This window comes from Marmota marmota, unplaced genomic scaffold, assembly GCF_001458135.2.
Source record: "Marmota marmota marmota unplaced genomic scaffold, marMar, whole genome shotgun sequence".
Classification (NCBI taxonomy): Eukaryota; Metazoa; Chordata; class Mammalia; order Rodentia; family Sciuridae; genus Marmota; species Marmota marmota.
The window spans coordinates 3,368,139-3,394,052 of NW_025999944.1; the positions used below are offsets into that span (position 1 = coordinate 3,368,139).

At 52.6% G+C, this 25,914-nt stretch overlaps 1 protein-coding gene across 9 annotated transcripts in view; it reads right to left on the bottom strand.

Moving 5' to 3' along the window:
• Nucleotides 1–700: 700 nt before the first annotated feature.
• The window catches only part of Ptk2b (protein tyrosine kinase 2 beta), a 109,236-nt gene continuing 84,022 nt past the window's right edge, over nucleotides 701–25,914 (bottom strand). For 2 of the 9 annotated variants that reach the window (XM_048801533.1, XM_048801532.1), the window contains 26 exons: nucleotides 24,906–24,968; nucleotides 24,646–24,700; nucleotides 24,071–24,211; nucleotides 23,693–23,767; nucleotides 23,085–23,186; nucleotides 22,350–22,467; nucleotides 21,759–21,798; nucleotides 21,386–21,432; nucleotides 20,584–20,634; nucleotides 20,085–20,182; nucleotides 19,243–19,327; nucleotides 19,028–19,128; nucleotides 18,666–18,781; nucleotides 17,508–17,608; nucleotides 17,251–17,340; nucleotides 16,231–16,435; nucleotides 13,346–13,454; nucleotides 12,058–12,123; nucleotides 10,305–10,430; nucleotides 5,245–5,391; nucleotides 5,067–5,102; nucleotides 4,769–4,832; nucleotides 3,474–3,520; nucleotides 2,739–2,876; nucleotides 2,463–2,543; nucleotides 701–916 (listed from right to left, as the gene is read on the bottom strand). In XM_048801533.1, the coding sequence (XP_048657490.1) occupies nucleotides 701–916; nucleotides 2,463–2,543; nucleotides 2,739–2,876; nucleotides 3,474–3,520; nucleotides 4,769–4,832; nucleotides 5,067–5,102; nucleotides 5,245–5,391; nucleotides 10,305–10,430; nucleotides 12,058–12,123; nucleotides 13,346–13,454; nucleotides 16,231–16,435; nucleotides 17,251–17,340; nucleotides 17,508–17,608; nucleotides 18,666–18,781; nucleotides 19,028–19,128; nucleotides 19,243–19,327; nucleotides 20,085–20,182; nucleotides 20,584–20,634; nucleotides 21,386–21,432; nucleotides 21,759–21,798; nucleotides 22,350–22,467; nucleotides 23,085–23,186; nucleotides 23,693–23,767; nucleotides 24,071–24,211; nucleotides 24,646–24,700; nucleotides 24,906–24,968 (2,518 nt within the window). The remainder of the gene's footprint in view (nucleotides 917–2,462; nucleotides 2,544–2,738; nucleotides 2,877–3,473; nucleotides 3,521–4,768; nucleotides 4,833–5,066; nucleotides 5,103–5,244; nucleotides 5,392–10,304; nucleotides 10,431–12,057; nucleotides 12,124–13,345; nucleotides 13,455–16,230; nucleotides 16,436–17,250; nucleotides 17,341–17,507; nucleotides 17,609–18,665; nucleotides 18,782–19,027; nucleotides 19,129–19,242; nucleotides 19,328–20,084; nucleotides 20,183–20,583; nucleotides 20,635–21,385; nucleotides 21,433–21,758; nucleotides 21,799–22,349; nucleotides 22,468–23,084; nucleotides 23,187–23,692; nucleotides 23,768–24,070; nucleotides 24,212–24,645; nucleotides 24,701–24,905; nucleotides 24,969–25,914) is intronic. The other 7 variants (XM_015499451.2, XM_048801537.1, XM_048801534.1 and 4 more) reach the window with 7 other exon arrangements.

Consider the following 25,914-nt stretch of genomic DNA (forward strand, 5'->3'; position numbering starts at 1 on the left):
CAGTAACAAATGACCACAAACCTAGCAGCTCTGAGCAGCACAGGTCATTCCTTTACAGTTCTGCAGGTCAGACTTCTGAGCGGGCCCAATGAGGCTAACACCAGGGTGCGGACTGGACTGCGTTCCTTCTAGAGCTGGGCAGGGTGTTCCCTGCCTTTCCATGTGTTGAAGCTGCACCTTCCAGCAGCAGTGTCCTTCTGACTTTGGTTTCTGTCATCACAGCCCTTCTCTGACCTTCCTCCCACTGCCCATTAATAAGGACACAGGCCCACTTGGGTAATCCACATAATCTCCCCTTCTCAAGAGCCTCACACTGATCACATCCCCCAACCCCCTTTAGCCTTGTAAGATAATGAGTTCACAGGTCCCAGGGATCAGGCTAGGTCCCTGGTGGTCATCACAGGGCTGTGTCAGCAGGACACCGGGATTCCCAGGGCTTCATTGACAGGATTTCAATGACACATTCACCTTGACCTTGGTCCAGTGAGTAGATAAAGGACAAAGGATGGGGAGGGGAGGCAGGTGTGCCCTCTTGCACATCTGCATTCAATGAGAATTCATGACAATCTGAGACCTGATAGGAAATTCACCCCAGAAGCTGGCTAGGATCCTGGGGGCCTCTTGGCCCTCTGGTGGTTGCTGCCCAGACATGCTGTGAAGTCTCCTGATGGATAGAAATGGGGCTGCCCAGGTNCCTAGGTCACTCTGCAGGCGGGTGGGCCAGATTGGCCAGGACCTTGGCCTGGTCCACGGCATCCAGCAGGTTCTTGGCGTCCACGGCCAGGGTGTGGGAGGCCGTGAGCATCTGTCGCTTGCACTCCTCACTCAGGGAGGTCACGGCATTCTGCTGCGCCAGCCGCATCTTGTTGATGAGGTCTGCCAGGTCCTTGTTGAGCAGCTTCTGGGTCCCCTCAATCTGTAGGGAGAGCACACAGAGAGGCGGGGTGCTTGGGCCTGGGGAAGGGTATTGGCTGAGGTAGTCAGCAGTCCCTGGGGACAAGGTGGGTCCAGGCCTGGCTGAATCCAGCCCCCCATACAGATTGGAGTGGGCATCCCAACCCCTAGCCAATCATGTGTGAGCATGGCCTGACCCAGCCCCATACGCCATCCGGTAACAGCAACAACCCTTCACACCGCCAGCATTTAAGTGAACGGTCAGGGTCCACGGGCCTGTGCCGTTTTGTAACTGTCTACTGTCAAATCAAGAGATCTGGGATTTTTCTTTTTTAACCACCACATGCCCAGAGCCTAGCAACTGAGCACATGAAACACAAGAGATGTTTGTTGAATGAGCGAGTGGTCATCCCTAGGATAGGGAGCTATCACATCACACCTGACCTCTCCTCAGGAAATTTGCCCTGAAGCTGGCTAGGTCCCTGGTGGCCATCTCAGCCCTCTGGTGGTACCTGCCTAGCTGGGGCTCCTCTGTGGGCTACTGCTGCCACCCAGAGGCAGGTTGAGAAATGTCCCAAGTGTCCCTGCTCTGTCTTGCCTTGAGCAGACAGATGGTTAGGGTGGTGATGGGATGGGCCACATGCCACATGAATCATGTGGCGGATAGCTGACGGTGAGAGGCAGAGGATCCCAGAGCTCCATGGGAGGTCCACATTTGGTTTCCAGACGGACAATCGACAAATGTCCAGTGGCTCTGGATCAGCTTCTTACAGCTGGAGTAACAAATGACCACAAACCCAGCAGCTCCGAGCAGTACAGGTCATTCCCTGACAGTTCTGCAGGTCAGACTTCTGAGCAGGCCAAATGGGGCTAACACCAGGGTGCGGACTGGACTGTGTTCCTTCTAGAGCTGGGCAGGGTGTTCCCTGCCTTTCCCCATGTTGAAGCTGCACCCTCCAGCAGCAGTGTCCCTCTGACTTTGGTTTCTATCATCACAGCCCTTCTCTGACCTTCCCCCCGCTGCCCATTAATAAGGACACAGGCCCACTTGGATAATCCACCTAATCTCCCCCTCTCAAGAGCTTCACACTGATCACATCCCCCAACCCCCTTTAGCCTTGTAAGATAATGCATTCACAGGTCCCAGGGATCAGGCTAGGTCCCTGTGGCCATCATAGGGCTGTGTCAGCAGGACACTGGGATTCCCAGGGCTTCATTGACAGCTCAGGATTTCAATGACACATTCACCTTGACCTCGGTCCAGTGAGTAGATAAAGGATCAAGGGTGGGGAGGAGAGGTAGGCGTGCCCTCTTGCACATCCGCATTCAATGAGAATTCATGGCAATCTGAGATCCGGATAGGAAATTCACCCCAGAAGCTGGCCAGGCTCCTGGGGGCCTCTCGGCCCTCTGGTGGTGGCTGCCCAGACATGCTGTGCGGTCTCCTGCTGGTCAGAAATGGGGCTGCCCAGGTGGCCCCAGGGGCCTCTGCTAGAAATGCAACTAGGAACAGGTGGAGGTACAGGGAGAATTGACAGATTCGATATCATCTAGGATAGGACACCTACCTCTGTCCTCGAAGATGATGGCAAGGAGGGCAGGAGATCATCCACACTCCCAATGAGCTTCCTCAGGGTCAGCCCCACGTTCTGAGGGGAGGAAGGTGCAGGGCAGCTGTTACCGCCTGCTGTTTTCTTTTCCAGAAAGCCCTGTTTGCTTTGGCAGGAGCACTTCTTGGGGGTTCCAGGAACCAACTTCCCTTTGACCATGGGTGGAGACACCATCCCCTTCTTCAGGGGTGCACAGCCCCACCTCCTCGGGTCCCCTTCCGCCCGGGCTCTCACCTTCACCACCACCACGTAGCCCTCGGGGGGCAGCTGGCACAGCTCATTCTTGAGATCCAGCACTGCCCGCACCAGCTCCATGACATTGAGGTACACCAGGTCATCGGTTCGGTCCAGGTTGGCCGTGGGCTGGATGGACTAAGGACAAAAAGCAGACGGGGCTTGGGGGACCTGGGAGGACCCTGCTACCACTGCTATTCTTTCGTGGGTAGGCAACTCAGCCACCAGTCACCAGGAAGGCCTCTTTTATGGAGTAATAGTGACCTTTCTTGGGGGGTGTCCCTCCCTCTGCCTCCAGGACAATGGCTGTCCAGCCAGGGAGCCTAATCACGTTCTGGTGATGGCCTCACCAGAACCATGGAACCATCAGCCTTGGGGTCCAGGTTGGTCAGTGCCCATCAGGTGATTCTAATGGGCAGCCGACATGGAGAACCACTGTTCTAGAGCAAAGAATACCAGTGGCCACCCAGGCTACTGCAAGGACAGGGCGGAGGGGGGTGCCAGAAGCTCGAGGGAGGCTCAAGAGAGAAAGGGGCCACTCCTCCTCCCCCAGGGCTGCACCTATGAGCTTTCCTCTGGGTCAGGCAGTGGGGACAGGAGCCTGGCTCTACCCCTGCTTCCACAAGAACCAGCTGTGTAGCCTGAGGCAAGGAGCTTGTCTTTAAAGTCCATAGTCCTCAGTCCTGGGAATCCCCACTCCAATTCACATCCAGCCTTGGGGGAGCCAACACCTACCTGTGCCCCCAGTCGCGGTGGCTTCTGTGGGGGTCCCGTGAACTCCGCTGCAATGGGAAGGACAGTGAGTGAGTAAGTGGGCGGAGGGGTCTCAGCAGCTGGCCTTTTCCTTCATTCACGCTGATGATCAAGCAAAGCCCTCTCCTCTGCTACCAGGAGACTCAGGGGGTATTAGGCCCCAATCCCAGGAAGATGGCAGGGGAAGAGCATGCTGGCCTCCGTGGTTTGTAGAGAAAGAAAAAAAATCAAAGTCACAGCAGAGATGCGGTGACCTCATGGGAGTTCCAGCTCTGACATGCTTCCTCCTTGATGGACACAGGCCTGAGGGACAGCAACACTGTGGCCTTGGCCAGCCATGAAAAAGAAGCCTCACCCTCTGCAGGCAATGGGGGTCCATGGAGCCCCCACCCTGGTGTAGCAGCTGCTCATGGGTAGATTTGTGAGGATGCTATATTGATTTTCCTTGAGCATTTGGGGCTCAAGGAAATGAAATACCAGCAGAGCCTTGCTATTCACGCTCACTCTGATGAACAGACACACACAGGCCCTGCGCAGCGGCTGGAAGGGAAAGCACAGGATGGAAGTCAGAACACCTGGTTCTGCTCACACCTCCGCCACCAAAGAGCCCTGCCACCCAGGACAGCACATCTGTATTCCCCACGTCTCAATTTTCATCTGCAGAATAAGAGGGTTAGCTCTGAAGTCACCTGGAACCAGAGAGCCTAGGCTCACCCCTGAGCCATGTAATTAGCAGCTGGGTGACACTGGGCAAGTTATCAACCAGCCGGCATCTCAGTGGCATCCTTTGTAAAATGGAGACACACCGCCCGTCTCTGAGTTGCTACAATACAAATGAGTTAATACTTGTGACTTGGCTGGTGCCTGCCCTGTGTTAAGTTCTCTGTGTCCATTGTCCTTGTTCTTCTTATCATTATCATCAGCTCCTCCCCCTCCTTTCCCTGACTTCAGCACAGGCTTCTGGAGAGATCTCCTAGGCTTGGTCTCATTCATCCCTTGGGCTTGGAGAAGACCTAAGAAGTAGGGGAGGTGGGTGGAGCTACTTAACCTTCCTCCACCAGGGTGAGGAGTGGAAAGGCGAGAATCACCCACTCTGCCAAATAAAGGCAGGCAGGAGATGGACAGAGAAGAGGACTGAGGAGGAGGGCGGAGCAGCTCTCCACTCTGAGCTGACCCCCTTTGCACATGCCACATTAAAACAAGGCAAATAGATGGTTCTCAACATTGCAGGCATACTCTGCTGCCCCCTGCACAGGCAGTGAACAAAGATGGGGTACCCAGGTGGGGACTCCCCAAGGAAGGGCAGGAACACTCACTGTAGCCGGCCTCCTTCTCTGGGGTCTACAAGGAAAGAAGGGAAGAGAACAGTCACTTCTACAGCTCTGGGGACCACCCACTGTCCCCCTCCCTCACCCTGCTCCACAGTGTGATTAGAGACTATGGCCATGGGGTGGGAGGGTCCCAAGATGGGCAGCCCCAAGGAGGAGACAGGCAGGCCCAGGGACTGGTGATTCCTGTGGCGACAAGGCCTTCCTAGGCCGTGGTTCTAAAAAGAGGCCTCCTCAGGTGACTTACCAATGGGGACTTATCGTTCATGTAAACCATAGGGTCCTGCAGAGGAGACCAAAGGCAACAACTTAGGGTTCTGGAACTGAACACCAGAATGCACGGCATGCCTTTGTCCCAGCCAGTGGGAGGCAAAGAGGGCACGGGGAGAGCAGGGAAACCCCTCCCGGGCTCCGCGCAGGCTCACCAAGGACTTCTCCTCCTGCCTCAGCCACTGGGAATCTTCCAGCATCTGCTTCTGCTGCTTGTCCAGGATCTGCCGCATCTTGATCTTCTCAGCCTCCCACAGCTGCTGGGCCTCTTCTCTGCTGCTGGGTCGGATGAAGTCCTCCTCCTGGGAGGACAGCAGAGAGAAAGGAGAGATGCAATGAGCCCATCCCCAGGCTTGGAGGAGGGACGGTGTCCAGAAGAGCCTCAGGGGAGCCACAAGCCTCGGCCTCGCAGCCGCTTCTTTCTAGCTTGTTCTTAGCCCGGCAGCCCTATATGCAGACAGTTACTATCAGGGCCTCACACACAGCCCTGGAGGCAGCAGGAATGACGAACCCCAGCACACACTGCTAAACATGCACCGTACTCAAGCTGCGACGTGAACTGTCAATGACATTTTGACATTATATTTTCTCGGTTGGCATTGGTGATGTTGCTGTCATTTAATAGATTTAGAAATGCAAAGCCAGCCTCTGGAAGCCCTTTGTTGTTTTTTTTTTCTCCACCTAAGTGCCATGGGGGCAGTCCTGGAAGCTTCACGGGACACAGGTACGGCCTCCAGCTCCCTGGCACGCAGTCCCACTCAGCTTTGTTAAGGTAGCCGCCAGGGTTATCTAACCAAAGGCCAGAAATGCAGGAGCTAGAGGCAGGATGAAGAATGAAATTTAAAGAAGCAAAGCTCTGCAGATCTCAAGGCAAGTGCTTCCTCTCCCCTGCTTTATTAGCCTTACCCCGTTTTCACTCACCTGTGGGACTGCGGACCTACAGACCGAGCTGCTGAATGGAAAGCGCGGGTGTCTTCCTATTTTCCCTCCTTCTTTTTATGGTTCAATTGTGTAATTATCTGCTTAGTCCCTCCTACTACTCTGCTTTCCCCCTGCTGTACAGTGATCCCCTTGGCATCCGGGACGGAGGGAGAGTGCCAGGGGCATCCTTTTGAGTACTCCCCAGGGAGCCTTTGCCAGTGACAGGACTCAGCCATGACATGGAAGCCCACAGGCACTCCAGCTCCTGCTATAGTCTGAATGTGGCCCTCACAGTTCCTGTGTTGGATGTTTAATCTCCTGCACAACAGCGTTGGGAGGTGGGGACTTTAAGAGACCACTAGGCCACGAGGGCTCTGCCTTCATGAATGGGTCAGTGCCACCAAAGCAGGGGTGGGCTAGTTAGCACAGGAGGGGAGACTGACAGAATCACGAGTTAGGCCGCCTTCCTTCACTTTCCCATACTGTTTTTCGTCACAGGGGTGATGCCTCTGCCAAGCTGTGACACAGCAAGAAAACCCTCACCAGCTGTGGCCCTTGATGCTGGACTTCCTAGCCTCCAGAACTGTAAGAGATGGATCTCTGTTCATCATACATCACCCAGTCCCCAGTGTCCTGTTAACAGCACCACAAAATGAACTAAAACAGTTCCTTTCCTTCAAAGTGGCCAGTGCACACACAAATCACATAAAGAAAATTCTAGAAAAACTCTATATACTTTTAGAAAGCTACAATCCCTGCCAAGCCTCTCAAAATAGTTTTCCCAGTACACCCCATAAAACAAACTTGAATATTACAATATAGTCTAAAAACAGCTGTTTTGGGATAGTTTACCTAGAGTTCATTTAGCTTCAGTTACCAATATTGATTTCTAATAATATTTTCCCTACAAGTTAGGTTTTTTGCTAAAATATTCCTTATTCAACGATCTATTCAATAAGTACTCATTAAGCAATACTATGAAGCAGGCATAGAACTGGGTGCTGGGAGAATAGTGATTTTAAAATAGAAGATGTTCCTTTTCTCGTGGGGATCAGTAAACAAGAGTTAGGCCAGGGTTGGGGCCAGACAATCAACCCTTTATTTCAAGGAAATTTCCTTGTAGGATGCAAAGCAGCCTCTGGCCTCCACCCTCTAGGTACCTGCAGCCCTCCCCACTGGGACAAATGTGTCTCCAGACATTGCCAAGTGTCCCCGCAGAAGCAAAACACCTCAGCTGAGGATCACTGAGCTAGACTGTTTTAAAAGAAAACAGATTTCAGAATGTAAGGGTATTTTACAACCCTGGGATTGCTGAATATATGATCTACTTTACAGAGACAGAGTGCTATGGTTTGGGCATTGTTTGTCCCCCAGAGGTCCATGTGCTGGATGGAGGCTGGGTTCCATGTGGTAGTGCCAAGGTGTTGGAACCTCCAAAAGAAGTGGGGCCAGGTGGGACATAACTAGACTGCAGGGGTGCCACTCTTACAAATGGTTTAATGCTCTCTCATGGGAGTGGGCCAGCTGTGGAAGGAGTGCATTAATTCTTGAGAGAGGGGACTGCTATGAAAAATGTATCCCTCTTGGGATCTTGTTTTCTGTATTGCCATGTGATCTCTCCTTCCTATATGTGCTCCCACCGTGATGCCACCCATCAGACTGTGATGTAGCCAGAAGGCTTTCACCAGAGCTAAGCACATGTCAGTGTCTTTGGATCTCTGAAAGTATGAGCTAAACAAACCCCTCTTCTCTATAAAGTATCCAGCCTCGGGCATTTTTTTATAGACACACAAAAAGGAATAAGTACTCATTAAGCAATTGAAGCAGGCATAGAACTGATACTCCAAAATGAACAAATTTTGAGGCTACAAATATCCTTGGTTAAGTGTCAATACCTGTAAACACAATGGTATGGCTGCCCCAGGCTATTGACAAATAGTGATAAAAAGGAACTAAGTGCCTGGGGTTCTATATACAGAGATAAGAATTTCTAGGTGTAAGAAAAAAAATACACAGACTGAGAAAGATTCAATGCAGAAAGGATCAGTTACTGGAGTCCGGAAAATACTGTATAATTTTACAAATGCCACCACTTTCATGCTTTGTGTGTTCCAAGCTTAATCTTAGCAAAAACCGTAATGAACCAATATTACAAGACCCAACAGAATGAGTCTTTCAATTTCATAGTAAGACCAAAGGAAAAAATGAGAGCATTTACAACCTTGAATCTCTAGGCTGGTTTTTCTGAAAAGCACTCTAGGTATTCTTCCCAGGTCATGGACAGTTAACACTCCTTTTGTCTTTTAAAATGATGTTCATGAGCCACGACACCTGCCAGCCTCGTTCCCCCACCTCCATATATACCCTTCCTTGCTCAAACACCACCCCACTTGCCCCTGCCTCTTCCACCCCTACATTCCAGTTTCTTCCAGTCCATCCTTCAGGGCCCAGCTGAAAGCTAGCAGCAGGCAGGAGTCACTCTCCCCTCTGAACACCTGCTTCGTGGCCCCCACAACTTTCTGGCTCACATTACCCGTGAGCCTGCACTTGACCTGCTCCTTCTGACTGACTGTAAGCTCCTTGAAAGCAAAACCACGTGTTCCTCCTTCAGAACCCTGGACAGCGCCCGCGAGCGCACAGGCGCACAGGCGCACAGGCGCACCGTGGCCTGTGGAACTTCAGTACTGACTTGCGAAGACTCCGGGAAGGAGATGCTGCCATCCTGACTCTGCGGCATCCCACAGGCTCCCAGATGAGCCAGGCCATGGGGCCAGTCAGGAGGAAAATTGCTGTTACCATCTCTGAGCGTTCCTTTACTGTTTCCAAATGCCTTGCAGGGGACCTCGTCAGCGCTTCGCCTGGGGGAGGATTTTCTCAGTGTTTCTGATCTATATTTTTAATCTTTTTTTGTTTGATTAAAGAAGTGCTCATTATGTTCTTGCAGGCAGATTTTTTCTTGGCAATTACTTCTAAACCCCTGACACAAAAGGTCTTTTTTCCTGCGGCACAGTCTGTCTTTATGGAACGGAACAAAATCCTCCCAGTGGAGCAGGGCTTAGACAAAGGCCACGCAGCCCCTCACGTGTACAAAACAGCTTCTTTCTAAAAGCACAGTTTTTAAAGGAAAGCTCCCTAAAATTTAATTAATTATGTATAAAGAGTCAAGGGCAGAAAGGTAGAGAAACTGCCTACTGCCTAAATTATAGTACATGCTTAGAACCATAGTTTTATTATTGTTAAGCATATGAAAAGACAGAAATTGTTTAAATTAATGTGAGAGAGAAAAACGAGGTAGGTTTATTTCACAACAGATCTCGCTGCCTGGAATTTGAAGCTACCATGGGCATTCAAATTTTTACTAAATAAAGAATAACAGTACAGACATATATCAACATACTTGCCAAAAATTTCCAAATCTGTTATGATAAATACATATTCCCTTGCCCCCAAATTTTTAGAGACATATATCTTGAGCCTGAAATATCAGACATATATACAAGTTAGAGCTAAAATAATGAGTTTAGCCTGTTTTGTAACCCAATTTGGTAAAATATGTCAAGATTTCACGACAACGAACGGCAAGAGGTCATTGAATTAAAGGAGATGATTGGTGGCAAGTGAGCATCTGCTTTCAAGCAAAGATGGTTTTGCTACATAAGATCCGACAATCAACAGATATTCCACAAAGCACTCAGGGTCTCACAGTCACTGATGACAAAGAGATCACTGGGGAGGTGGCTTGGCCCCCTCTCTAGCAGTTCATGAGCCTGTAACCACAATACCCCCGAAGCTCCTTCCCACCCAGCAACACCTTTACAAAAGCAACAGCAGGAGAAGCAGCCGCCAGGAAGCCTTTCTTTCCTCTGATGGAGGAGAGATTTAGCAATCAGGCAGGATGGCAGAGTGGGGCAGAACCTCCAGGGTCTTTTATTCTCCAACACCTCCAGGCCTGGCTGCACTCCACCCACCAGCCTCCACACTACTGCACTGCACCCTGGCTCTGGGGCTCAGAAAAGGAAGAGAATTTTACATCATTTGCCACAGCACCAGTGTGGACAAGGGCAGTTCCAGCTGGTGTCCAGTTGGTGTCCCCAGGAGCAGAGCCTAACTTCATCCCCACTCTGATGTATTTGCAAAGCGAAGAGTCACAGAACACCTCGATGACTTGACTGGCACACAGAAGCATGGAGGGCACCCCTGAGGCTGAGGATGTGGGGTTCCTAATATCCCAGGCCACCTCCCTCCAGCAGCCTCCTCAGTCCGGGCTGGGACTCAGCATGCAGTGCCCTCTTACCCGCATGCTGTGGCGCTTGAAGACATTGTGCCGGTGGAGAGGTGGGGTATGCAGCGAGTTAACGGGAGATGGGTACTCCATAGGGCTGGTGAGCGTAGGGGAGCTGGCACACAGACCCTCAGGGACCTATTCAGGAGAAGCAAAGAAGCACAAGGCACAGGACAAGGCAAGGGGGTGGACAATCAGCTGCTACAAACAGGAGCACAAAGAAGTGATACAGGAGCATCATGGGGGACACAAACTTGCTCTCTCAGAGTTGCTGAAGAATGTGGTGTGGCATTTCCTTGGCCCTGTTGGATACACCTGGTGGAGCATCGTGGCCTCTCATCTGCCTAACACTCCCCCAGTGGTGTTCTGCACACACAGGGTCCATGCAGGCTGCTATTGAGACCATGACTCCTCCCTTGGGCCCTTTTCCAAACAGTTATGTTTCATAGTCATGTTACAAATTGACAGATATGATTAGTCCATGGATAAGTAAAATTCTCACACACATAGTTGTCCTTCCATATTCAAGGGGGATTCATTCCAGGACACCCTGCAGATACCCCAAATCTGCAGATGCTCCAGTTCCTTGAGCAAACTGGCACGGTATTTGCATGTAATGTACATACATCTCCCAGTATGCTTTAAATCATCTCTAGATTGCTTTTGCCATCTAATGCAATGTAAGAGCTGAACAAATAGCTGGCATACAGTCATTTTAGGGGAATGGCAAGAAAAAAGTCTGTACATATTCAGTATAGATGAGATTTTTTCCTATGTTAATATTTTTGATTCCTGGTTGGTTGAATCCATAGATACAGAGCCCATGAATATGGAGAGCCAACTGTGTGTGTGTGTGTGTGTGTGTGTGTAATTATCAATAATTATATATAGTTATATGTAAAATTTAAATAACATCACTATTTTAAATATGTTTAGTTTTTAAGGACATTGCTTCCACCTTCTGAATCAAAGCATTTTATTTTCACATAAAGGAAAATATTGGTACTGTTGGTTCTTGGTTGGGCTTACTCAGGCATGGGGCATTTCCTTGGGAGAAAATACACAAACCTGGGGCACAGCCCCCTGTAAGGAGCATCAGTAAACTGACATTGTTGCTGTTGGTTGAGATATTCCAGTTCTGAACAGCAACTCTGATGGGGGGATGAAAGAGAGGGACAGAGAGGAAGCCGGGCTCCCTCTTACCCAGTCATAAGAGAAGGACTCAGGACAGGGGCATTCTGAGTCAGGGACCTACAGCCTTGATGAGATCCATGGTTGGTGGTGACAGAGGTGGAGAAGGCTCAGATGGAACCCTGCTCCCTTCACTGGCTACCCAGGTCCTGGCCAGGACCTCTGCAGGGAGCCTCAGGGATCCACTCCATTCTCTGGGGACATCAACCATCCCCAGTTCCTTGGGATTACTTCTCAGAGGCTCTGCTCAGGGTAGGAGGCCAGGGAAGTCTTGGACATGGGGAGGGAGCTACAAGCAGGTACACGAAGCAGCAGACACTGCAGACAGACAGACTAGGCTGCAGGAAGGTCTGCTTAGCTGAGGACAGTCTGGCAGGACCGAGTTGCTATTCTTTTGATGTGAGTTCAAACTCACATCAAAGAGCCAAACAAAGAAACAAAGAAGAGTCAACCCAGCTATCTTCATCGTCTGAGCAGATGGCTGCTACTCCTTAATGGCACAGGAATGGAATTTCAAGAAGCACCTGACAAGGGATGGGCCCGGCCATTCCCAGCCCCCTGGTTACACATTTACCTGGAACTGTAGCTTGGGAGCGAGCAGGTTGGTTTGTGGAGGGGGTCTATACTTGGGCCGGCTGGGCTGGAAAAGAGGATATAGAGCAGTGTCAGTTGCATCTCTCCCATTAATGAATGGATTGGCCCACTAAGGGGGGCATCAGCTTGAATATAGCTCAGCCTCATTCACAATGAAGGAGCAATGGTGGACAAGGTTATCATTAAATCATTTTGCATCCACTTCTGAGCACCAATTACATGCTGAGAGATGGGAAGTCACAGGGGCTGGCCTCTGCCAGAGGGGCTATGGCCAATTGTAGGGGTTAATGACCTCTGTGTGTGCAGCCTCCCTGTATGTGTGAGTGCCTGACAAACCAGCCATGGATAGCCACATTCAGAGCAGGAGGTCACTGAGGGCTCAGGGACTCACAGAAACTTCATGGAGATAAAAGCTGCATTGGGCCCCAGGGAAAGGGCAGCACATGCCTGGCAGGAGGAACAATGAGAAAAGACCTCGGTTCAGATTATACATTATTATGGGCTGAATGTTTGTGTCCCCTTTAGTTCATATGTTGAAGTCCTGTCCCCCAATGTGATGGTTTAGGAGGCAGAGATTTTGGAAGGTGATTAGGGTTCAATGAGTTCATGAGGATGGGGCCCCATAAAGGGATTAGTGCCCTTAGAAGAAGAGGAGGAGAGACCAGAGGTTTCTCTCTCTCTCTCCACCAGGTGAGGACACAGCAGGAAGGTGGCTATCTGAAAGCCAGGAAGGGGCCCTCACCAGATACCAAAGTTACTAGAGCCTGGCCTTGGACTTCCAACCTCCAGAAGAGAGATAAGTGCGTGATTTAAGCCACTCATTCTGTAGGATTTTGTTATGGCAGCTCTAGCTGACAAATACAGGCATGGTCTCTGGACCCCTCCCCCCCACATGATGGTGGAGCAGTGGGGCTCTGGTTCCTGAGCCCAAGCTGCCATGGAGAGCATGGACAGAGACTGGACTTTGGGGGCCTAGGATGCTCTCCATCCATGCATCCTTGGGGAGAGCTAACTTAGCCCTAGGAAGCTCTCAGAAGAAAAGTGCCCAGCCTCCCAAGGGGAAGTTCTGAGAAATTACAAGGTATCTGCCGTCTCAGATGACACCTGCCAGGGCCTGGAGATGACAGGGGGTGATAGACAGCTGAGTTGCAGAACTGAGAGAGGATTGTAGGAAAGCCTCCTGCTTACATTGAGCAGGCAGTGGGTCACACAGGCCCTGGCTCTGTCATGGCTCATGGGACTAATAGCAAGGCCAGGGGCTGGCTTACCTTGGGTGGGGGTTCCTGGGAGGCGATGGGCTCCAGTATTTTAGGTGGTCGGTAGCGAGCATTCCTTTCTTGCTCTATGGCAATGTCCTTCTCCATCTGATATATGTCACTGCCGAGGCAGCAGGTCAGACAGGGTGAGAGACAGGGTCAAAGCGAGTCACTCCTCTCTACTACACTGAAACTAGGAGAGGCCTGGACAAGGGCCTTGATCCCATTTTCCTTTACGTTTCCTCTGAAGAGTGGCCTGGGGGACCCCTCTGAGATAGGCTGGGGTATGGATCCTGAGGGCTTAAATCACGCAACTTTGGGAGGACCACGGGGATGGGTCCAAGGTGGGAGGAGGTCCCTGGAGAGCCAGACTTAGCCCAACCGAGCAGCAGAAGCCTGCTGTATCCCCAGCTCCCCACACTTCCTGCCCTCCTGTGCCTGCTATTGGAGCCAGTCCCCTGTTTAGATTTCCAGGTCCCAGTCAACTTCATGATGAAGGCCTAGGTTTGACTTGTCATAAACAATCCACCATCTGGTTTCTGATGTCAGCAAATGGGCTGTGGATTCACCTCCCCCAACCCCCACCTGTTAGCTGTTCTAGTGCCCCTCACCTTTCTGCCCCAATTCAGTGCTTCTCAACCTGGCATCCCAGACCCCAGAGGCCTCTGGAATTACTGCAGAGGCTCCATCAATCCACATGTTCAAATGGGTATGAGTGTTACGTACTTTTGAATACTGCCTGGTACTGTGTTTTCAAATACATGTATTTTGTCAATCAAAGGATTCTAAAATTACGATAACATGGAAGAATTCTCCAAATCTGACCTTTAAAACAGCCCTTCCTACCCCTGCAAGATTGGGAAACACTAATCAAAACCTTTCTTTCCCCTAAAGAAGGGACTGTGACCTGAGGGAGGCATCTGGGGTCCTTTGGATCTTTGAGTATCCTTCCTTTGCATCAGAGAAGCCTGCTTCAAACTGCATCATGGCGGGAGGCTGGCCCAGTGCCTCCAAAGGAGACAGCTCTCATCTCAGGCACCCCATCACACTCGGCTGGTTCTCCAGGTCCCAGAATGGATTAAGACCGCACCCTCCTCACTCAGAACTTCTGCTCTCTCAAAGTACAGCTTCCAATACATTTCTCCTGGAACTCCCTGGCTTCTCCAATCTCCCTTGTGAGGGACAAACTCAGATGAATTAATCAGGAGAGCCAATGAAGGAGGGAAATAATTTTTATTTTGAGACAGGGTCTTGCTAAGTTGCTTAGAGCCTCACTAAGTTTCTGAGGCAGGCCTTGAACCTGCAATCCTCCTGCCTCAGTCTCCTGAGTCACGGGGATTACAGGCGTGCAATACCACACCCAGCCAGAGAGGCTTTTTAAGCTAGAGGTTTTGCAGACTATGTTGGGGACCCTGCCCCACAAACAAATGCAGGGTCACCCCTGCTGCCCCCAGCCTGGGCATTCCCAGCCTCCTCCTTGGTGGCCCTCTAACCAGCCAGTTTGTAGGGGTAATTTTCTTGCCCTCACTAAAATTTGCCAACATGTTTATATGATATCAATGAGTAGTATTAACAACAGGTTAATGTTGTTAAAGGTCAATTAAGCAAGAGATCCCCTAAAACAGAGGTCAGCAAACCATGGTCACAGGCCACATGTGGTCTCCTACCTATTTTTCTATGGCTTCAAATTAAGAATGGTTATCACATTTTTTTTAATAATTAAAAAAATAAAAATAAAAAGATATTTCATGACACATGAAAATTATGAGAAATTCAAATTTCAGTGTCCAGAGATGAAGTCTTATTGAACAAAGCTACTCCCATTCATTCACTACTGTCTATGACTATTTTTAAGCTGTGGAGGCAGAGATGAGCAGACTCGACAGAAGCCCCAAAGATTCACTATCTGGTCCTTTACAGTGAAGGTCAGCTGATTTCCTTGCTAAAGTATGCCTAATGAAGGGGACCACCCTTGGGAGCACTGATGGCAGGCATGCCACCAAGCAAACTGGGGACTCCTGGACCTCTGAAATGGACAACACCCTTCACCTGTGACCTTCCAGTACCAGGGGGAACAAGTGTCTTGGCACTGAGAAAGATAAGGCCTCAGACTCCTAACCCTACTCAGGAGACAGGTGTTTTCCAGCCAAACTCTGCAGACCACAGGTGTCTGGGCCATCCTTTTTTTTTTTTTTTTTTTGGTACCAGGGATTGAACCCAAGGGGTGCTTAACCAATGAGCAACATCCCCAGCCCTTTTTATATTTTATTTTGAAATGGAGTCTCACTAAGTTGCTTAGAGCCTCACTAAGTTGCTGAGTCTGGCTTTGAACTTGTGATCCTCCTGCCTCAGCCTCCTAAGCTTCTGGGATTACAGGTGTGTATCACCATGTCTGGCTGCACCAGACTTTTTTTGATTCCAATAGAGAAAATACCTTCTGGGCACAGCATGAGCAAGGCACAGGGCTGGGGTGGAGATGCCCTGATGAGAAGGCTTCCCCAGGCTCACCTTGTCTCTGGGCTCGTGTCTGACAGTGAACCTGGCCTCAGCCTTTCAGCCCCTGACAGAACTGCTTCTGTACTGAGTGCCCGAGGCTCACCATGCCTCTGCTGGAAGGACCAGTTCATTCCGTGTGGTCATGTGGCTCGTGATGATCAGAAGGGAGGTCTGGGTACACGTCCTGGCCCTCCTGTCACTGCCTTGGGCAAGTCACTGACTTTGAACCTGCACCCTTCCACTCAGCAGATGGGAATGGGGCCACCTGCTGCATAGGCCCGAGGAGCCCCTGAGTGCACTGACTTACCTGTAAACCTCTCAGTGCCACCGGCAGCAGCTTGCCTCTGGGGCAACCCAGCCATCGCCCCCCACCCCCCCGCAGCTCCCCAGCCCATGCTCACCTGAGGCTGCACACAAGCTCGGTGAAGCGGGGCCGGTCACTGGGGTCATAGTCCCAGCAGCGGGTCATGAGGGTGTAAAGGACAGGTGGGCAGAGGTCAGGCTTGGGCAGCCGGTCTCCTTTCTCCAGCACCCCGATGACATCCTTGTTTTCCAGCCAGAAGAAAGGCTGCTTCCCAAAGCTCAAGATCTCCCACATGCACACGGCTGAGGGCAGAGGGGGAAGATCAGGCACCCTCCTGGGAAGTGGGGACCCCGGGGACACTATGGCCATTGCACTTGGTCCCAGCAGGGAGTGTCTGTGTTATCTTGCAACTCCCTCTATGGCCACTGGGGTCTTACCCACCATGGTGGTCCACTCAAGGGACCAATGACCTACATCTGTGGTACATGAACCAGGGTTTTCCCTCCCTGGACTCCCTCAACATGGAGCTGTCTGGATTCTGTAGGATCAGGAGGTGGCCCACGTTGGAACCCTAGAACCTTCCTGGGAAGATTAGGAGCTGCAGTAGAAGGCCAGGCACCACCCCTTGCTGCCTGTATGATCATGGGCAAGCCCCTTACTGGTCTGAGCCTCAGTTTCCTTATTTGGAAAATGGGGGTAACAATGATGAGGTTTATGGTCAGCTGTGGGAGAACTGGCAGGTAACCTGAAGGGCTGTGTTTGGTGAGGGTGTCCATTCTCACCCAGCTGGGCACTCTCCACTCCCTGCTTCTCCTTACATGAAACACCTGAGTTTTGTGTTTGAAGCTCCCCTCCAGGCGTCCCCACATTTATCCTTGGAGCTGGTTGGTGGGGTCCATGCTTCTCATCAGAGCCTTTTATAGGAGGTTGGACCCAGATTTTCTAGGCCAGTCCTTGGCTCATGTCACCCCTGACTCTACTATCACCTTCCCACCTCTGGGACTTCTCAGCGGCCACAGTGAAATGGGGTGTTGTGGGTTCAGGGATCATCCTCCTCTTGGTCCACGCACACAGAGAGTCTGAGCCCATTCCCACACCCTCCTGAATTGCCTCGTACCAAACATCCAGACGTCACTGGCTGTCGTGAAGCGGCGGAAGTTAATGGATTCGGGGGACATCCATTTGATGGGGAGACGAGTCACAGAGGCTTGGGGTGGGCAAAGAGGTTTACAGGCATTATTAAGGGAAGAAAGATCCAGAATTTTCCAGAAAAACAGCCTACTGTCCAGAGGCCCGTGGTCTGGGCTGCCCAGTTGTAGGCTCCTTCTGGGATTTTGGTTTCAGGGACAAAGCAGGGGCGGGAAGTTCCCTCACCCTTGTAATACTCGTCATCCTCAATGTATCGAGAAAGGCCAAAGTCCCCCAGCTTCACACACTCCGGGGAGGCCACAAGGATGTTCCGGACGGCGATGTCCCTAGAGAAGGATGTGGAGACCAGGGTGAGGTACTGCCTAGGACCCTGGGGCAGGTGGGAGAGCTGAAGGAAGGTTCCCAGAGGTGAGTGCAGGAGGAGGTTGCATACAGGTAGCTTTCTGCGAGCTGAGCTCCAGCCTCCTAAAGGAGCTACTGGTACTGATGGCCCTGGCCCTGGCATGGCTTCCCACCCCAAACCAGTGGGCCTGTTGGCTTCTCGCAGGCAGCTCTGCTCCCAAAAGTCTGCTTCCGTTGTTAAAAAGCTGACTTGAAAGCATGCAGGCTTAAGTACCCCGAGGGGCCCGGCCCATCATTCCACCCCCTTAGCCTACAACCACTGACAGGGTGTACTGGACGCTCATGCTAGGACATGAGCTTCACAAGGACAAGGTTTGTCTGTTTTGGTCACAACTTTGTCCCAGAACCTAGGACAGTGCCTGGCACCCAGGAGGAGCTCCAAAATACTCATTGAATGAAAGGATACTTCCTGCATGGCTTTGCATAGGGTCAGGCACAAGGCCACCCACGCAGGCCACGTCAGTGGTGGGGAAGCACCCGGTAAGTGTCCAGGTCATCTCCCAGGGCTATGTTCCCATGGCAGTAGCCTCCTCTCAGGGAATGGGAACAAGGCCAGGTGGGGAAGGGATAGCTCCACAGCCCCAGGGGCTGGGGAATGAGGGTGGTGCTGGGCCTCAACCTCAGGATCTCCCAGTGCTCTGCTGGCCCAGATCCTCTTCCTGGACCCCCTGCTGCCAAGTGGGCAGGCTGGAGGAGGTGGAGCTCTGAGAAGGTGGGAGGAGGTTTCCTGGCGTTGCAGGGGAGGGGCAGAATGTCACAGCTTCAGTCAGAGGCTGAGCTTTGGAGTTGCTCTGGAGCTACTCCCAGTGACAGTTCTCTGTCGCACAACTGTTTTGGCTTTTTAGTGAGGAAACACTCTGTAGAGGTGCTCAAGCACTCTAAGCTGCTGGGCGCAGGCCCAGGCTGGGAGTCCAGCTCCACCCTGTGTAACCCTCTGTGATCAGTTAAAGGCTTGGCTTCCCACTGTCCCTGTGCTCCCACCTGTGCACACAGCTGATGCTCTCCAGGTAGGCCATGGCTTTGCATATCTGCAGCGCATACAGGACGAGGGTGGGCACCTTCAGGGAGTTCTTATTTCGCTCCAGATAGTGGCCCAGCTGTGGGGAGGGAAGTGCCGTCAGGCCCCCAGCATGGAGCCAGGGCTGCTGGCAGCCACTGACCCTCCCCTTCCTCTGGGGGCAAACCCCAAGTCAGCAAGATGTTCTGGCAATTTCCTCTATCAACAGGGCCTCTGCTTCTGCTGAGTACGGAAATCAGGAAACTGGGAGAAGTGTCCTTTGCTCTAAGTGTCCCTTGGTGCCCCAGCTATCCTCAGGGTGCCTGGCCTGCCTCCTCCAGCTCACCTCCCCATAGGAGTACAGTTCCATGATGATCCAGGTGGGCTCCTCTTCGATGATGCCGATCAGCTTCACGATGTGGGGGTGGTCGAGATTCTTCATGATCACTGAAGTGGGAGAGGGAGGTCACACAGGAGAATGGGGGAAAGAGGGAGGAGAACCCTTCCCTCTCCCCTCCCCTTGAGGGCCAGGGAGTCTGGGCCCCGTCCAGGCGTGCCTACCTGCCTCGCTCATGAACTTCTCCTTATTGTCCAGGGTGCAGTCCTTCTTGCAGGTCTTGACAGCCACATTGATTTTCTCCCCTTTCTGCAACAAGAGGGTTTAGGGAATCTTGGTCCAGCCTAGTGCTCAAAGGAAACTGTTCCCTCCCTGGCCTCAGCAGGGCCTTCTCACAGACTTTGCCGACTGCTGAGGGGCGAGGCGACCTGGCTTCTGCAGGACACACCACCCCTTCCTTTCTTCCATTTCTCTTCTCCCCTTTACCCTTCCCTTCCTCTTCTTCCCCTTTCTTCTGGACCAGGCAGGGTTAGAACCAGAATGGGGTTTGGAGATCAAAGAGCTCAAGCCCAGCTGTGTAGACCAGGATGCTGAGACGAGGTTAGCAGGTGACCCCAGGCCTTCACGAGATGCAGGCTGGCTGGCCTTGTTCTCTCTGCAGTTGGCTTCAAACTGTGCTTCCTTCCTTCCCTCCCCACACCCCGGCGCTGCCCTCCCCAGGCTTGCTGAGCATGACCACAAAGGCGAAGCCAGCCCACCTAGAGGTGCCCCGAGACGAACTCCCACTTGGCTGGGTCCACCCTCCTGCCCTCCGTGTATTCTCCTACCAAAGCCACCGTGACCTTTCTCCAGGGCCTGCCTCTATTTTAATCCCCAGTGATTTTCTGTCCTCCTTGGGAATGACTGTCCTCCCCATCACTCCCTGAGTATTTCATAAATACTCCAAGCCATGTGGATAAGCCGTGGTCCTCCATGTCACGGCTTCCACCTCCAATAGCCTCAGGATCGAGTGCCTGCCTCACCCCCAGACAGGTGGACAAAGAGTCGGGAAGAGTCTGGGACTCACGTGGTTTGTGTAGACCCCTTCATAGACCTCCCCAAAGAAGCCTTCTCCTAGAATACGGTTGAGAACCACCTCCTCGCGGGCAATGCCGTACTGTGGACCTGCACAGATGGAGAACACAGCCCCTGGGCACACAGACTAGCTGGCATCCCCTGGTGCCCCAGAACCCCATAACACCTCAGCCAAAATGCACAGGCTGGGCTGGGAAAGGGGATCTAGAATGTTCCACTGCCTCAGATCCATGGAGGAGCCATCACCCCGTTTCCTGGGTCCCAGGTCCATGTTCTTAGAACCCCCATATCCCACAGACACACAAAAGCACATGATCCATCAGGGGAGGACCTCAGCTTTCAACCCACAGGAGCCCGGGCTGGCTGCTGCCTGAGCACACTTGGGGCAGGAGGAAGGGAGGGCAGGAAGCTCCACGGTGGTGTCCCAGGAGTCCTCATCATGTCACTTCCCAGACCCCTGACTGGTCGCCTTGGCGGGGTCCAGGACCTACCTCCCGGCCGCCTCAAGGTCTCGTCAGGAATCTCTGCGTAGATGTCTGACTCTGGAATGACAGGAGGACACCCAGCGCACGGGTGAGATGCCTCATCAGGCAGGGCCAGGAACCGGGGTGTGGCTCCCACCCGGAGCCCAGCGCAGCCAGAAGTCAGGGTGCTGGAGGGGGAAGCTGGGCAGGCTTTGGGGCAGCCACTGAGTCTGGGGTGCCTTGACACAGTCTCTGTTTTGTTATCTAGGGCAAATCCATCTCCTTCAAACATACCTGTTACCCATTTAACACCATTATGAACTGGCTGCTTGTGTCTCATAGCCCTAACTCACAATTTGATGGTTTTAGGATATGCGGCTTGGAGGGGCAATTAGATGAGATCGTGGAGCCCCCATTACAAGATTAGTGTCCTTATAAGAGGAGGAATGGCACCAGAGTTCCTTCTCTCTGCATCACAGGAGCACAGTGATAAGGCAGTCATCTGAATCTGCTGGTTCCTTGACCCTGGACTTGCCAGCCTCTGGAACTGTGAGAAATCAATGTCTGTCTGTAGTCATGTGGTCTGTGGATTTTGTTTGGGGCCACCTCTCGTTATGACAAACTCAGTGTGTGCACTAACTACTCAATATATGCTCCCTATTACAACTGGCGATATTTTAAAGCCAGTGCTGAGAAGGGTTAGGAAAGGTTGTTTTCTGTAACTTGGAGGGAACGGTCAGAAGAGCAGGCAGAGGGACCAAGCCCGGGGAGGTGGGCACAGGCCGTGGGCAGGGTGGGCACAGGCCGCGGGCAGGGTGGGCAGGCTTACCTATGCTGCAGCTTTCCGAGAGGTGGGACCGCCTCGCCTCCAGGTTTCTGCAGGAGGAGAGAGGGCAGGAGGCAGATGAACACAGAGCTGGCAAAGCTCCCCCAGAGCTTTCCCCCCTCACCCACCGCCCGATTGCAGAAGCAGCCCACCTGGCTGCAACAAGCAGGGGCATGGCCTGGGCCTAGAGATGGGGCACAGCAGCAATCCTCCCAGGATGTCACCAGCGGGCAGCAGGGAGGACCACGCGCTGTGTGAAAGGCCAGGGTCTCTAGTTCTCTCAAAAATGAGGGGGTGGGGGCACCCTGCTTGTCCATCCTCCTCCCAGCACACACTGGCTGAGCTCAGGGCCCTTCCAACTCCCCACTGTACTCACAGGGTGGGGATCTGGGGCAGGCTGTTCCGCTTCTCACCATCTGGAGAGACAGGAGGGGAGGGAAGATTGGAGCCAGGGACACAGAATCCGGGATGGATGGAGGGCCTGTCACTGCTCCACAAGGAGACCCCTCCCCACCTTCTGTCCCCTCTCAGCATCAGGGTGGAAGCTATGTAGGCCTTGGGCCAGAATCAGAATCCTCCTTGTAGGCTTCCTCCTGCCAGCACCCCGTGATCCATCTCAGACCTACTTTCTGACCCTGGTCCCAAAACGAGGAAGGTCCACCATGTCCTAGCAATGGCTCTGATCTCCCTGGTAGTACAAATGCAGCTCCTCCAGAAGCTGGCCTCTATGAGGCTCTGACTAGCAGGACCAGGGTGGCTGTCCAGGACCAGGGCCTGTAGCTGGCGACCCAGGATGGCCCCACAGGAAGCACCTGCAGGGCTGCTTGAGCGCCTCCCCACACCCCTGAAGAATGCATTTGCTCAAGGGCCAGTGGCTCCACGCCCCCATGCCTCCACATCGCCCTGCAGGCTTGGCTCAGCGTGCAGCTGTCCACTGTTGGGCACTGCGCCTTTCAGGGAAACCTACCTTTCTTGGGATGGATGATGAGAGATCCTTTATGTTCCCCCTGAAGCCGGCAATAACCGTCTATGAGGTCAGCCATGTTCTCAGCCTCTGCCAGGGATGAGGTTTTGATGGACAGAGACTGCAGAGAAAAAGCCAGCCAAAGGTGAGACCTCAAGCCTTGGCTACACTGTACCCCCTAGTGCTGCTAGAGAGGCTGCAGGACCTCCACCCCCAGCCCTGCTGCAGGAACCCCCAACCCCAGCCCACGCTTCCTCTCAGCTCTGCTGGCCTTCCATGTCACCACTAGGGGGGCGTGCGTGTGCTCCCTCCTACTGACCACCCTGAGCTCTGGGAAGACCAGCAAGAGAGCGTGATGCCTTGCACCATGTGGGGTGCTCACTATGTAAAGCAGAAACTGAGAAATGGGAAGCAGAGCAGAGCAGGGACAGACAGGGGAGATAGATGCAGTTGGAGGTCTCTGATTCTTCCACCATGAAATCCCCCTGTCCCTGGGATCTTGAACGATAAGTCATTTTTCACTTGGTCAATATTAGACCCCACTTCTTTCCTGACATTAAAATAAAAATACCAACCATCACCCCAACACCTTGTTAGGGCATGGGTGCAGTTTTCTTAACAAGATCCCCAAAGCCACGGAAGCCCTGGCTTCCTGCTTGCCACAGTCAGGTCGACCCAAGGGCATCCTAACCCATAGTGATACCCCTGAAGAGCCTCCAGGTGTCCAGGGATGCTCACCTGGGGTGCGCCTTCAATGCCCAGCTGCAGGACAGCCTGGCCCTCCTCCAGCGGGAGGCACCTGATGGACCTGATCTGCTTGAACTCAGCCAGGCAGGTGGGCTGTGGAGAAGAAGGGGCCCTTAAGAGCATCCCATTGCTGGGATCAGGCAATACAGATGGGTCAGGAGGGGGAGGGAGGAGCGACTGGGAGTCTCTCTGCAGATGAAGGGAGTTAATCTGGAAGGATCATCATGTCCAAGCCCCTCACCTTTCAGAAGAGAAAACAGGGTGTGGAGAAAGGCAGAACTTGCCCAAGGTCATAGGTCAAGATGGCAGTAGAGTCAGAACTGGACCCAGAACTGCCTCCCCTTGCCACTTACAGAGCTACTCTTCTCTCTGTACCACGAGAACGCCAAGCACGTCCTTTTCTCTCTCTCTGCACCTATGTCTGCAATAAGGAGCCATCTGCCCAAGCTGCCATCCCCAAACACTGTCCACAGAGCTCACACCAAGGGCGTGGCTCTCTGCTCTCAGCAACGGGGAAGAAGAATGATTGGGCAGACAGAGAAGGAGTCGGAAATCTAAGACCCTGAGCCAGAGGCTGGCGCGGCCTCAGTGCTCTCTACCTTCGCATCTTGACTTGTCAGCTGGCGGATGCCTTTGGGGCCAATGACCAGGTCCACCGTAATGTTCCACCCTTGCTGGAATAGAGGAGAGAGGGGACTGTTACCTCTGTTCTGCCACCTGGTGTGTTGACACTCTAAGAGAGGCTCACTAAGCTACACCCCACCATGCAGCTCACCCCTCTGGATAACTGCCCACCTGCCCATCTCCCACAGCTGGAGGCCAACATTCAGCTCCCTGCTCGGCACATGGATTAACACGAGTTCTGCCATAGGCAGGTAACAGCAAGGCCCTGCTGCCCGAGCTCTGTTCCTGTCCCCGAATAGCTCCCTGGCCCCCTAGCCTGCCAGCCTGGAGAGAATGAGGAGGGTGGTCATTACAACAAGTTCACAGCGATAGGTCTCCTGATCGATGTTGGCAAAGCCCGCCAGGGTGTTGAAGAACTTCATGACACACTCCTCCTCCCGGAGCGAGGCGTACTGCTGGAAGGTCTGCTGGATCATCTTCCGGAACTGCTTGGGCTGGGGAGAGGTCGGCAGTGCTGAGCCGGGCCCTGCCCTTCCTGGCACCTGTCCTTCCACTAGGTCTCACTGAGAGGATGCCCATGCTGGAAGATGCCCCCAGGGCTCCTGCCATGACAGCAACACTGACCTGTTCCCCAAAACACACTCAGTGGTCTCGGGCGGGGCCCACCCTAACCCTGTGCAGGAGGCAGGGAAATCGGCCTCCCAGGGCTCAGGCTGCCTCTTGGGAGGCTGGAGGGAGGCACAGCCCGTCCTGATTCTCCGCCACAGAAGTGGCCCACTGGGGGCATTTGGCTGTCCTATGTCCTGGCTCCAGGCAGCACAGATGCCCCAGCTTCTTTGAGGATCCCCAGCCCAATCCTTGTAGTTCCAGCCCAGGGGATCTGCACAAAGAAGGGTTTTCTGGGCCCCTCACCCTTTGATTTTCTCACCTTTAAATTCTCCTGCATCTGCTTTGGGAAAAACAGGTCGAGTCCCACTTCCTTTCTGAAAACAGGGAAACAGAAGCAGCATTTGGCTCTCCTTCCCTCCAGCTCAGGACTTCTGGCCAGTCGAGAGGGGGTACCAAGGCTTGGGGACCAGGAGAAAGGCCCTGACTACTCGGCTCTGGTCCAGGGCTGAGTGGGAAAGGAGGCTCTGGAGGGAAGGAAGGGAGGGTCGGGAGGGGGTCGGGAGGCCGCCCCGCACTTACTCCAGGAGCTCGAAGTTGGACTTCTTGTCAAGGGCGTTGTGGGGCATGTCCTTGAAGAACCGCCTGGAGAGAAAGGAGTCACGGGGGGAGAGTCGGTGGCTGGAGAAGGAGGCCACCAGGGCAGGACACTCATGTCCAGGCATTGGCCTTGGGGCCCCTTCCCCTGCCAGAGGTGGGATTCATGGGGACAGAGCAAGGTGGCGGGGGGTAAAATTGGATCTTCAGAAAACAGCGAGGACAAGGAAATCCCACAGACTTTGTTCCCAGAAAGGCACCAGCCTAGTGGTCTGGGAGACCCAGCTCCTGGGCTGTGTGTGGACTCTGAGGCTGAGGAAGAAATGGCGGCTCTCTCCACAGTGCCCGAGAACAACCAAGCCCAGGAGGTTAACTCTCAGGCCGTCAGCCCGGGGACGGGGACGCCATCTGCACCTTCAGGTCCTGGGTTCCTGGGCACTTTCTTTTTTGCCTATTTGCTATCTCTGAAATGTGTGCATATGTTTGTGTGTTCACCTAAACAATTATTAAATGAACATGTTAAAATTTTTCAATTTGTAAAAGAAAATAAAAATAATTCATAATCCTACCACCAGAGGTGGCATCTATTAATATATGACACATCTTCTTCAAGTCCCATTTCTCCTAAAAATATATGCATTCATGAAAACTTGTATGTACTGTCAGATGCCACATAATGACCTTTTGGTCAACAATGGACCACAGATATCATGGCGGTCTCATAAGATTACTTCACCTAGAGTCATAGCTGTCTTAGTTTGTGTAAATGGACTCTATTGTGCTGACGTGACAATGAAATTACCTAATGATGCATTTCTCAGAATGTATCTCCACTAGTAACTGATGCATGACTGTGGTATTTATTTGTAGCAATGGTGGTTTCAGCTGAGACCAAATAGCCAATGTCCATGCATATGCCAGCCTCCCTTCCCTGTCAAGATTGCTGTGTCTAGTCATTTCACTGACTATTGCAGACACTGTCCAATCTTACATT